This window comes from Salarias fasciatus, chromosome 5 (genome assembly GCF_902148845.1).
Source record: "Salarias fasciatus chromosome 5, fSalaFa1.1, whole genome shotgun sequence".
In the NCBI taxonomy this organism is placed as follows: Eukaryota; Metazoa; Chordata; class Actinopteri; order Blenniiformes; family Blenniidae; genus Salarias; species Salarias fasciatus.
This window is the reverse complement of record NC_043749.1, coordinates 6,424,774-6,437,735: the sequence shown is the minus strand read 5'-3', so window position 1 is coordinate 6,437,735 and position 12,962 is coordinate 6,424,774. Positions and strand designations below refer to the sequence as shown.

The 12,962-nt window shown below is 44.6% G+C and overlaps 1 protein-coding gene across 2 annotated transcripts in view; it reads left to right on the top strand.

Annotated features, from left to right (window-relative positions):
- The window catches only part of cdh4 (cadherin 4, type 1, R-cadherin (retinal)), a 207,621-nt gene extending 195,117 nt beyond the window's left edge, over positions 1–12,504 (top strand). Inside the window, exons 12-17 of one of the 2 annotated variants that reach the window (XM_030092691.1) lie at positions 1,623–1,765; positions 6,011–6,247; positions 6,929–7,162; positions 7,286–7,425; positions 11,313–11,477; positions 11,647–12,504. In XM_030092691.1, the coding sequence (XP_029948551.1) occupies positions 1,623–1,765; positions 6,011–6,247; positions 6,929–7,162; positions 7,286–7,425; positions 11,313–11,477; positions 11,647–11,853 (1,126 nt within the window). In that variant the 3' untranslated portion in view covers positions 11,854–12,504. Of the gene's footprint in view, positions 1–1,622; positions 1,775–6,010; positions 6,248–6,928; positions 7,163–7,285; positions 7,426–11,312; positions 11,478–11,646 lie in introns of both variants that reach the window. The other variant, XM_030092690.1, reaches the window with a different exon arrangement.
- The last annotated feature ends 458 nt before the right edge of the window (positions 12,505–12,962 follow it).

Sequence of the window (12,962 nt, the reverse complement as noted above, 5' to 3'; positions counted from 1 at the left end):
ACCATAATCTAATTGGTTAATTCATGGAGTCGTGTTTAAAAAGAATCCTTTCAAAATGTAATGAGTGCACATTTTATTTAATACATCTTGAAAAGAAAGGTTACTTTGCAGGTGTTTGCAGTTTGCGTTCGACACAGTCGTCTGTTCATTATTTCATGATGCGCACTGTGCTTCACTTTATCTCAATTATAGTTGTAAAAGACGTCTTCACTATTTTATTACATTATTGGCTTCAGTGCATTTAAATTGCTACATTTCTGGCAGTTACATTATTGACACAAGGTTCTTCTTCTGGCTCCAGATATCTTCCACAGTCCAAAGACATGCCTGTTCGCTTCGGTTAATACCTGATCAAACAAAGTTCTGGTGAAGAGGCTTCCTTAACCTCTGCAGCAGCTTCTTAAACAGAAGTAAACATATTTATCTTACTTAACGAGGAATCTAAACTTAATGCCAGTCCTAAAGTTTATGATACGATTCCTGTCAGGAGAAATAGATTAGCAGAAGTGTAGAGAGACATTTCCCATCTGCCAGCTGCGAACGCATGCAGCAGGAGGTGACATCTTGTTGGCATAGGAAGGAGACGAGGGTAGCAGACTCGCACTCGCAGGGTAACGTGAGACTGTGACTAACACAGCGTGACAGGTTCTTTCAGGAGAAATCCCGCTTGTTCTGTTCTCCCAAGAAATAAACTGTTAAAACACATGATAATGACGGGTGTTTGGAATTCAGCCGTTTGCTTGTGTGCACCAGTCCGGTGGTTTTGTGTCTCTCGCTGGAGGTGGAATGGTTTTTTTTTTTTTTTTTTTTTCTTCTTCTTTTTTCTTTTTTCTGAGAGCCTGAAAGCCTCTGGCTAACTGGTGGCAGCCTCCAACGCATTTCTCTAATTAAGCTCCCTTTCACTCTCATCACGTTTTTACCCAGCTTGCTCGTACAGACGCTTGTCTCTGATCTTCCTCACTCTCGCTCTCTTCTCCCTCCCTCCTCTTTTTTTTTTTTTTTTTTTTTCTTTTTTCACTCCAGCATCTCTCGCCACATCTGCTGTCATTACAATAACACGCTGACCATCTACCTGCGCGTGATTCCTCCTCTTGTCCGCAATTAGGCGTTCCTCATTAAACCCCGCGGCACAACTTCCACTCAGTCGGCTGTTAAACTTCCATTGTTAGTAATGGAATTTATAGACTTTAATTGCAGCTGTCACTTTAAACTCTGCGAACGCGTCAACCTGTGAGAGTTGCTGTGGCGGCTGTGTGGGTACAAAGAGCGGTGGAGTAGTTAAGAGCGTTGCTTGGCTGCTCCGCTTATGGGTTCAGGTTTTCATCGGTCTTCATGCTAATGAGCTGCTGTTATGATAAGCTTGGTGAACATATGTTCCGCTCTCCATGTCGCTGTAATATTTCAAAGGTGCTTGGCTGGTGTTGCTTATTATGGTAATGAACATCCAACCTGATAATGGCTGTTTTGGATCAACAAAAGATTCAGAGTTGCTGGAATCCGGAGTAACTGCAGGCTACGGAAATCATTAGGTGGAGTATGTGCGTATATATTATTTGTCTTTGGATTTAATGGTCTGTCTTTCTTCTTGTCTCTTCTCTCTCCGTGTGTGTGTGTGTGTGCAGGTACTCTAAGTTATCTGACCCAGCTAACTGGCTCAGGATCAATAGAACCAACGGTCAGATCACCACCACGGCGCTGCTGGATCGAGAGTCCGAGCATGTGAAAAACAACATGTATGAGGCCACTTTCCTGGCATTCGACAACGGTAAGTCCGGTAAGTCTGGATGACTGTGTGTGTCGTGGTGATCTGATTCACAGCAGGGTCAGTGCAGACCGACGTCTCTGAACAGCCCGACGCGTCCGATGAAAAATAACCACATTTATCCTGATGAACATGAGTCCCTTTAAGGAATTATGTATGCTGTGTAAACAATTTGGAGGGAGGGCAGCCAGTCGCTGGGATATTTGGAGATGTTGTTGAAAGATGTTTCTTTGAAAAGTTTATATGTAATATAAAATCTATTGCAAAATTTGAAATATTCATATTTACAGCTACAAAAAAAAAAAAATTCTGAATAGGCTAAAATTCTCACTGTATATTTAATAAAAAAAAAAAACCTTGTATCTCTTCTGTATCACCATATGGTGTTGTTTTCGCACACACACACACAAAAAAGATTTTAATGGACACGTTATGTGTTTATTTGAGGAACGCGTAGTGAAGTGACCACAGAATGACGACTTGTTATTCTGACTTTGGACAATTGAGTATTTTTACTCAATGCATTAAGCTACACAAACTTACTCGGTTGTAGTTCTGGTAAATTTCCCATCTGACACCCACACGAATCGCACATCCGCGTGTGCCCATCTGTGCGCCCGTGGGCGTGCTGGTCTCAAAAAGACATGTGGTCAGGCGTGTTATCTGCACATTGTTATCTGGAGGGGGGGAAAGTTGACCAACTCAGATCAGGTCAGCTGAGTCAACCACAAACATTATTCCAGATATTTTAGGAGCTTTCGGCAGGATTTACCTACAATAGACACTGGCTCAGCAGATGTACTTCTGTTTATTGTTCACTGCTGTTTATAGGGATATTTTCTTTACGTTTGCATCTCAGAGCAGGAACGTTATTCCCTCATCTCCAGCATGAGAGCAGATTTTTTTTTTTTTTCAGACGTATAACAAGATCGTCCCAAAGTTAGAAATTCTGAAACACTTTGCTTCCAGTCACAGTGGCTGAATACGGGCTCTTTGCATTTCTGTGAGGAGTGTTTTGATGCTCTCACAGAATTAATGTGGTGCAAAGACCTACTCCATCACCTAAAGGGGAAGAGAATTTCATTTAATGGAAAATATTGGCTTGTTTTCGGCGTTATGGCAGCTACACTGCTTCACTACGTTGGAAGAGGGCCAAGAAAAGGTTGAAAAAGTAAGTGGAACTAATGGAAAACAGCTGGAGAAGGACTTTGCGAACATTTAGGCAATTAAGCAACTGGTCAATAACATGACATTGATTTAATAAAGAGGCAAATTCTCCAGAGGAACGAGGACCGGACGATCACCTGTCTGCAGAAAAATGTCTAAAAACTGCAACCAATCTTTCGGAAAATCATCCTCAGTGTCATTTATCGAATACTTTGAAGCTGCATCAGTCTACAGAACATATGATCAGATTCTAATGAGAATCCACATCAATCTCAGTGTTGAAGAAACAAGCTCAGTGTTGGATGCCAATCTTTTTCCTCCTCTTTTTTAAAAATACTTCAGTAAAGACTATTGTAAAGACAAAGTGACTTCAAATTCATCTTGGAAATGTCTATTTCCTATATTTATATCAAACTGGTCAAAGCCTCCGGGCCCTGAGGGGCAATCGGACAGTGGAGGCTGTGAGTATCAACCTGAGCCGCTACAACCATGTTCAACGATAAAGAAGCGACGCAATACAAATAGAGACGCTCGCTGTGTGTTTAAGTAGGAGGGACCCAGGTGTTTTTACTCCGGTGAGAAATGAGGGATCGGTTGCCCTGAAGCACACCAACTTAAGCTCAAAGTGTTGACTGCCTATTGATTCCACGGCCCAGTGTCAACAAGGGGATATATCCCACTTTGATTGAAATTCTCTTTACTTATTCTACTCAACCGAGGCGTGAGAAGCAACAAAGCACCCGGCCAATCATAACCGACAAGACGGTCGATGGGCCTCGAGGCCCGGGGCAACGGACCTTTACATAGTTGATGCACCAAGTTACTGGGGGGAAAAAAGTTAAAATACAACACTGATGAGCTCCTGGGGTGAAAATCTTTCTCTGCTGCACCGCATCAGTAATTTAGCTGCTCCTGCTGACAGTGTTTGTTCTGGGAGTTGTCTGCTGAAGGCCACAATAAATCACTCTGCGTTCAACACAGCAGAGTGTATGCTTTACTTTTAGCATCTGTAACACACCGCTCTGGTGTCACGATCACTGAATGATATCCGTGGCAGTTTGGAAAAGTTGTATTAGTTTATTTTCCTCGTTGTGGCCTAAGCTCTGTGTAGGGCTGTGATTCTCCCCCTGCAGTGCGTTATTGTTATACCGCTTAATACCAAGAACGAGCAAATCCAAAGCATATCTGGAAGAAAAAGAAAAAAAAAATACCTGCAAATTATCCATCCATCATTCGGAGTCGGGTCACAAAAGCTTACCTGTAAATGGTATAATTAGCTTAATGCAATTATTATTATCACGATTATAGGCATGAAAATGGCATTTAATATAGACCTAATGAGGTTAAGCAACACTGGAGTCATCAGGTGAAAATGAGTGTCGATTCTGCTATGTACACACATTTGATGCAAGAAAGAAAGAATCTTGTGATCCTCCTGGTGAAATTGCATCTTTTTATCGATTCTTTGTGAGACCTTTTGTTGCAGGAGCATAGACAACAGAAATAATCCAGCGAGCATACAACTTTCTGTAGCAATAGAAGTTATTGCTGTATTTACTATCATTAAAGAAAATATAAAAGATGTAATAAGAGCATAATAATAATAGAATATCCAGATCCAGATCAATACACGTTTGTGATTTCTGAAGTTCTCCTACATGCCCTGTGTGTAATGTGCCTCCATGAAGAGCATGGCTGTAAGTGCACGGTGCAATCATGTCTTTCTCATATATTGCAGTGGAGACATAACGTAAAATGAGATGATGAAGTTTAGTATAAGTTCTTTATCTTAGCTTCAAACAAAGAGATGATCACGTGTCCGTATCCTGGGACTGGATTAAAATAATTTTACAGATTTTTCCGGGAAAATACAATCAGTTCCTCTGTTTGTTGTTTGGTGCTGGATTCGATTCATCATTTTAACTCTGCCCATATGTCTTTGTCAGTCGTTTGAACCACATCCCAGTGAAAACAAACACTCCGAAATGAGCGAGATTATCATTTGTGAGCTTTTTGCTTATCAGCTGTGTACAATGCTCACTGTGCCCACAGTTCTGTCAGCAGCTTAGAACGTCGCCTGCTGAATGTTCCTTGTCATTTTCATTTCTTTTTTTTTTCTTTTTTTTTTTTTTTTGATTAATTCAACTCTCAAATTAATTCTGAAAAGAATGATGGTCGTCCTCGTGGCACACGGTCTCTTTGGTTTGAAGTTTGTGCCGCTGAAGAAAGAGCAGAAGCACAGTATCAGTTCAAAATAAGCAGTGCTCTTGAAAAACAGGGAGCTGCTGATTTACCGCACTGTTTCAAAGACTCAGCAAAAAAAAAAAAAAAAAACTGTGGCAGAAAAACAATATTTCTCTGTCAGTTAAAGTGTAATTGAATCATTGTGTGAACTTTAATCAAATCACATGGCAGCTTTCGTGTTGTGGACGGAGGATGAAACATCAAAAAGTTTCTTTTCCAACCTGATTGGGTTTTGTTCTGGTCCTACAATCAGTGGCGGGAAGAAGAAGAAGAAGAAGAAAAAAAAGAAGAAGAGAATAAGTTATGATGAGCTTTAGCTGTGGGATGTAGTAAAGGGATAGCATTTGAGTCATTTCCCAGTGGGCTTTGCAGAGTGCAGATAACAGCAATCTTTATGGGAACATTGTCCCCTCCAATACGAGTCTGGGCTCAGCCTTTTCAGAAAGCTCGCCGTTCTAAACACAAGAACTGAAAAATTTATGTGTCCTTTCATTCGCTGTGTCTGCCGTAGCGTGGGCGCGCCGCTCCAAATGTATACAGTATTGTCCCTCCGCTCGCAGCCTTTCAGTAAACAAAACCTTTTTCTTATCAATTGTTTCTTTGCCTCTGCTTCTCATTTTCTCACTTCCACACATGAATCAGCTCCAACAATGTAGCTGGAATGGAGGGATTGTTTTTTGGGGTTTTTTTTTATCCCGTTAACTTCTGTGGCTTTTTTATCGCGCAGATTCTAAACTACATCTCCATTCATTTCATCTTTCCTCCCCTGCCTCGCCGCCGTGTGTCGGCTCCTCTCGATCCCTTCATCTGCTCTCGTCTCTCCCGCCTTGCCCTCAGGCTCGCCTCAAGCCAGCGGGACGGGAACCCTCCAGATCTACCTGATCGACGTGAACGACAACGCGCCGGTGCTGATACCCCGGGAGGCGCAGGTGTGCGAGCGCGCGCGCCCCAACTCCAGGATCAACATCACGGCGTCGGACGCCGACGCCGACCCCAACGTCGGGCCGTTCGTCTTCGAGCTGCCTTCTTTTCCCGTCACCGTCCGGCGAAACTGGACCATTTCCAGACTGAGCGGTAATTTTCAACGCCCGGCATTGTGTCTTCGCGGCAAATGGACGAACCGTGATGTAAAATTTAGGATGTGTGCAGCGGTGAAAAATGTCCACGACCGAATTCGGCTGTAAAGTGGATGGGGAAGAGAGGAGTCCAAGTTTAACAAAATGTCTCACAAAGCTCACAGTGAGAGGCGCCGGTGCCATCCAGCATTGACGTACGATCCATCGTTTGTGACAAATGAGAGCCATTCATCTCCGTGTCCCCCAAGCCGCCGATCTGTCACCTAATCCACCCAGATGGATGTCTCTCGGCAGCTGTCTTGAGGACAAATCTGATCACATACCTGGATTCTTCTCCCGCTGAGCCTCTTGTCTGAGCCTGACTGAGTGATAGATGCTGAAGGTTATACATCGCAGTGTTTTTATATATATATATCTTTAATGCCTCCTCGCATACGTTCATGTCAGACGGATTGCCGTGCGGGTTTGTTTGGTAGCAGCTTTGATTTGCGGCGTCTTTCACTCATACCTAGGCGCACGATGACATGATATTCTGCAGTAAATAAAATGTAATTTCTCCACAGTGCGCTGTCTAATCTCATTTCCCTCTCGCTCCTCTCCCCTCCCACTCGCTACCTTCCTTCTCCTGATCGTTCACCCCCCAAAACGTCTTTGACACCGTTTAACTCCCGCTCCGCAGGTGACTATGCTCAGCTGCGGCTCAGGATCCCTTATCTGGAGGCCGGCGTATACGAGATCCCCATCATCGTGTCGGACTCGGGGAACCCTCCCCTGTCCAATCGCTCCCTCATCAGGGTCAAAGTGTGTCCCTGTGATGATAACGGGGACTGCAGCGCCACGGGGGCCGTCGCCGCCGCGGGCCTCGGCACGGGGGCCATCATCGCCATCCTCATCTGCATAATCATCCTGCTCAGTGAGTACAACAAAGCGCGGGGGATCGGAGGCCGACGCTATCGGCCGCCTTCGTCCGTGTGAGGCTTCACCGCCGCTCACCGCGTTTCCTCTGCCGCCTTGTTTCTGCTGTCGGCTCTGGCAGGCATGGTGCTGCTGTTTGTTGTGTGGATGAAGCGCAGGGAGAAGGAGCGGCAGGCGAAGCCGTTATTGATCGACCCCGAGGACGATGTCAGAGACAACATCCTCAAGTATGACGAGGAGGGAGGCGGAGAGGAGGACCAGGTAATGGAAACGCACGCATGTCTTCATTCGCTGAATTTTTTTGCATTTGTAAAAACACATTTAAACTTAACACGGAAGCTACTCGCTACTTGCATTTAACAAATGAGCAAAATAACACACGCTACCTCTTTTGCATGTTTACTTTATTAAATATGCAATTTCAGGTGTGTTTACCAGAACATGCAAATACTGACACAAGTGCCTACAATGCCTAAGTGCAGTTGCATTGCTTCTGATTGCCTCTGTATTTAAAGTGTTTGAAAAGGAGGCACTAATCAGCTCAGCCTTTAGCGCGGGAGGCTGCTGCTGCTGCTGCTGCTGTTGTTGTGCTGAGGGGCATTTCCTCATCCGGCCCCCACCACTTCCACTCACACAGTAAGATGTTACAGGTGTGCCGCTCGCGGTGACCTCCTATTGCTTTTAAAGTAAAATCACATAATTATCATCCATCCACAAACATAATTCCCCGTTAGTGGGACAACTCAAACTTAAAATACTATTTTGAGGTGAAGTGGGTGCAGCATCTGCGCGAGACAGATTCTGAAATTGCGTTCACTTGTGAACACTGCAACGCACTTTACTGTCCCCACAGGGAAATAAATAGAAATACAGCTTTCCTTTTCCTCTTTAGGCAAGTTGACATGCTTCTCAGACTTTATTCTTCACGCTGTCAGTTTATAGGTCAGTGAGCACAAAAGACTTTTTAAGCAGTTTCTGTGGATAATCTTTGCTTCCGTCACTCAAAATCAATCAACATGACTGAAACCTCCGGACCGGAGACGCCAAACAGAGCCGGAGGGTCCGTTCAGCTCGCAGGATGACCTTGTAAAGTGTGAAAATTACTTTTAAAAAACACTCATTAGCTGCCATTTCCGGTCGATTAAGTGGGGGTGTCACTTTTGAAGCAACAGAGATGTGGGAAATCCTCCAGTTTGCATGCAGGTTGAACCTGGAGGCCATTTTGATCTCCATGTTCTCCCTGTGTGTGACAGACTTTTCTCCAAAAACTCCCTTTTTTTCCCCACAGTCTAAAATCAGCTTTGAGGCTTTTCTTATTAAGTTGAAATTGTAAATGGTTTTGTAAAAAAAAAAGTTCAATTTTAAATTCTTTAAGCTTCTTAAGACGACTAAAGAGGAAGCATTTTCATGATGGTAGGTGGATTTTTCTGCTTCCTCTGCAGTGCTTTACATCAGCGTCACCTTCACCATTTCAAAGAAGTAGTCGACCCCACCTGATCAGCTGAGCCACAGCCTATTCATTGATTATTACGCAGTGATCTCTCTCACCCAGCCCACTCCCGGCTCGCCTGCTTCAGGCTGAAGCGCAGTTCGAGCTTCTCATAAGTCACATGTCAAACTAACTGTAGCCTCTTCCTTTCAGAAACGTTGCAGTCCCGCTCACGCTCGACGTACAAAAGAGAATGAGTCTTCCGTGTGCATTTTTAACACAGTGATATATTTCACCACGTTCAGCCTCGCGTCAGAAAATGCGATCCAGCCTAATTTCTTTCCACAAAGTTGAAGAAATCAGCTGCTAATCTTGTCTAAACTAAAAATCAGTGAAAGTGAGGGATTATTTCATCAACCACAAATATGCACAATTAACTAAATCTAACTGAGACGTTATAAACCCACTGCCTGAGTTCAGACTGCTGTGAAATAGGAGCTGCTGCTGAAAATGCAGCTTGGTTTGGATTCCCCTCACACTCCACCGTGCAGCTCTCCTCACACCATCACTCACACTTTTTTTTTTTGGTTTTTTTACTTTTCCACCCAGACAAGCGCCTCTTGTCAGTCACCTTTTAAATTTTTCTAAAGAAACCAAACTCTCCAACAATAATGAGCTTTGATTAATTCAGAAGTAAATATGCTGTTTTTTTATATTTGTTCTGTTCCAACACCCCCACACACTCAGCAGACATCCAGACCACAAACACACCGGTGTCAGATGGCTGTGCTATATATGGACATGTTTTCCACTCAGAAACACCTGTCTGAAGATTTAGTGGGAGTATTTATTCATCGTCTGCACGAGCGCAGTAAAGAAAACCCAATAACCTGTTCCATTTACATTTATAGCTCAAGCTTTTTTTTTTTTTCCAGAAAGCATAATCAGCAGTCATAAACTACCATTCATCTGCTGTCCCGATTCCTTTAGATTCACAGAAATCGGCAATAAATATAAATCAAACAATGAGCGTATCACAGTAATTAGTGCATAAATATCAACAAACTGAAGCTGTCTGTTTTGTTGGGGTTTTTTTCCACTTCAGTAGCAAGTGCCGCATTTTATCTCTAATATTACCTCAATCACTGAGGCGCAAATGTGACAGATCTGCGTGTTTTATAAGAACACAGACAAACTGTTCACATGAAGTTTCATGAAATGTTTCTTGTTTTAATCATATATATATATTTTTCCATGATACATAACAGACTTTCTCACACTGAAACCAGGGATGTGAGGACAGAGTGGCTCTGTTCTCTGCTTTAATGCTTTCTGTGGTGTTCAGTGTGAATCATGGCTGAATATTTCAAATTTCTGATTCTTGGCTAGTTTTTCTGCCTCCGTGTCCTCTGGACTTGAATTGTTTGCCTCATTAGTTGTGATCTTCTTTTTCTGATAGGCAACCATGATGAAAAAACAATAAGCCCAAGGTAAAATCCCAAACACCAAATTTAACTGTTTCCACGTTGTAGAAGTTGATTTCATCAGAAATGTAAAAGCCTGCAGCAGAGGTGGTCTCGATGTAAAGATTGACCGTAAGCTTTAAAAGTCAACAGACACTTCACCCATGGATCATAAAAACTGAAAAGTTACAATGGCATTTTGAAATCTGCCATAAAACTCCCAAAAATACTCAATGAGACAATCCATGCGTGGCCTCCTCTAGACGTCTAGAAATCAGGCACCCTGCTGAAATTACATTTTAAAAAGCATTCCTTATATTGCTCCTGGCAAGTAGCATCCTGCAGATTTCTGATATCGAACCCTTTATCGAAGCAAACAACTTGGAGTTTAGCTCATATTATCCGATGAGCTGAAGGCGACGGGGAGTTTTCCTCTTGTAAATGTGATGCATCAACCTTTCTGAAACATTGCTACTGTTTCTCTTTGCATGCATGAGGACTAGATGGGCAGTAACAATAGAGTTTGCCTCCAGAGTGTCGTGACTGCCAGTCCGGATTCTCCTGGAACTTTAAACTTTTAGTAGTTTTACAGTCGAGCGTCACCCGGAGCAGCAATCCGCTGCTGTTAATGTTTATAGCGTATTGTTCTGTAGTGCTCACGTATGTGTGGCTTCACTCTATTAACAAACAAGAGCGCAAACTTGGCAAAGCGATGCCATCTCCGTGTGAAACAGAGCCACTAAAAATCACAGTCATGTACAGGATCGCCAGTTTACCTGCATGTGTTTCAGTTCTGTTACAGGAAGTGAAGAAGACCCCTGCATGCTCAGTGCAAGCTTCTCACAAAATGGTCCTCTCGTGGTCCACTTTTCAGATTTCAAGAGAATTAACTCTTGTTTGCCACCTGCTGATGCTGCGTACTATGATTCAATAAGTAGCAGCACAAACATTACAGGACGCTGTTTGGATCTGGTACAGATAAAGTCTGGAGAATTACAACAAAAAAAAAAACAGGCATGGTTTGGAAACCCCTCAGCGCTCTCAGACTGAACACGAGCACACTTCAAAGGCTGACAGTCTTTGACGGCGAACAATGAGACCGAAACAAAGGCTGAATGGAGTTGTAAACCGAGCCCGCTTTGAAACACAAACTCTTCTGCAGCGACGGAAAAAAAAAAAAAAAAAGCTTAGAAGCAGTGAGTGATTAGATGAGGATGATTTTAACCCGGGACTCTCCCTCCGTGGCCTTCATCCAGGACTACGACTTGAGCCAGCTGCAGCAGCCGGAGTCTCTGGACCACATCATCAATAAGCCATCGGGGGTGCGCCGGGTGGACGAGAGGCCAGTGATTGCTGAGTCACAGTACCCAGTGAGGCCCAGCCTGCCCCACCCCGGAGACATAGGAGACTTCATCAATGATGTATGTTCATGACCTGAATCTTTTTCAGCCGAAATTCCCAAATTCTTCTGTATTTCTAGACATGAATAATGATTGTACTGATTCCTAATGAGACCTCGGTCGCTCGGAGAGGTTAGGAAGCTTCTTTTTTTTTTTTTAATGTCTGCCCTCCTTGTCTTCTTGGCTGCAGGGTCTGAGGGCGGCAGACAACGACCCCACCGCCCCTCCGTACGACTCCCTGCTGGTCTTCGACTACGAAGGCAGCGGCTCGACCGCCGGCTCCGTCAGCTCGCTGAACTCCACCAGCTCGGGGGACCAGGACTATGACTACCTCAACGACTGGGGCCCCCGCTTCAAGAAGCTAGCCGACCTCTACGGCGGAGGGGACGACGACTGAGAGCGGGGCGGGGGGCTGGGCGGGGCTTCGGCAGGGGTCGGGAGAGGCTGGACAGGTTGGACGGACGCTCCTTTAAACCGCAGGCGGGGGCCAACCAACACGACGCAGGCTCCTCGGCAGACTCTGTCAGGAACGGACCCTCAGACGGGCCACAGCCGCTTGTTCACTGCGACCAAGCCCACAATCATGAAGTCCACTGCAATGCAACTGTATTCTGGCTTTATATTTTTTAGTGGCGAGTTTGTAGTGTGATGTTTTTTGTTTTGTTTATTTTTCTTTTTCTGTTTTTCTTTTTTTGATTTTATTTTTTTAAATTTTGTCGCTCTCTCACCGTGCTGGACCTGGATGTCTCTGGGGACGAGTCAAGCCGCTGGTGAGAGACACAAATAGTGAATTTGTGCTTTAATTGATTGTTACAACAGAACCATCTCTTGCTTTAGTCTCACACTGAAGAGAATGTTTCCGGGAAGACGCTCTCTGACTCTGTCTCTTTAACGCTGTCAACTTGAATTTCCTTAGAACAGAAGCACTGTCATTTTATAAAGTGCCTTTTGTGGTGTGTTTTTGTATCAGACTCCTGCTATCTCAGGATCGGTTGCCATTCGTGCAGTACAGCGGAGGCGCGTCCTCTTGTCGCCCTCCTCCTCCTCCTCCTCCTCCTCCTTCCCCCCCCCTCCTGCAGTCCTGGAACTCGCCCCGCCTGTCGCTCTCCTCCTCCTCCTCCTCCTCCTCCCCGTTCACATTGGTGCACATGAACAACCCCAGCAGCCAGCCCCGGGAGGGAAGGACAAACAAACCAGGGCGGACTATTGGACATCGAACCACAAGCAAATTACGGCCCGAACGAAGCCAACGCGAGTCAGAAGACGGCGCTTCTTCTCAAAGGACCTGCTCAGTTTGACTCTCGCGAGCATCACCTGTCAACGCGACCGTGCGAGCATTTTTATATATGTGGGGGTTTTCTAATTTAGTGGAGAATGCCTGCCTTTCCTCTGTGGACCCATGAGTTTCAGAGCCTTTATGTTGAGACGCTTGCCTGCCCTGTACGGTCTTGTGTTGCTCTCTCCACCGTGTAAAGCTCATGTAGGCGTGATCTGACCCGTCAGGCG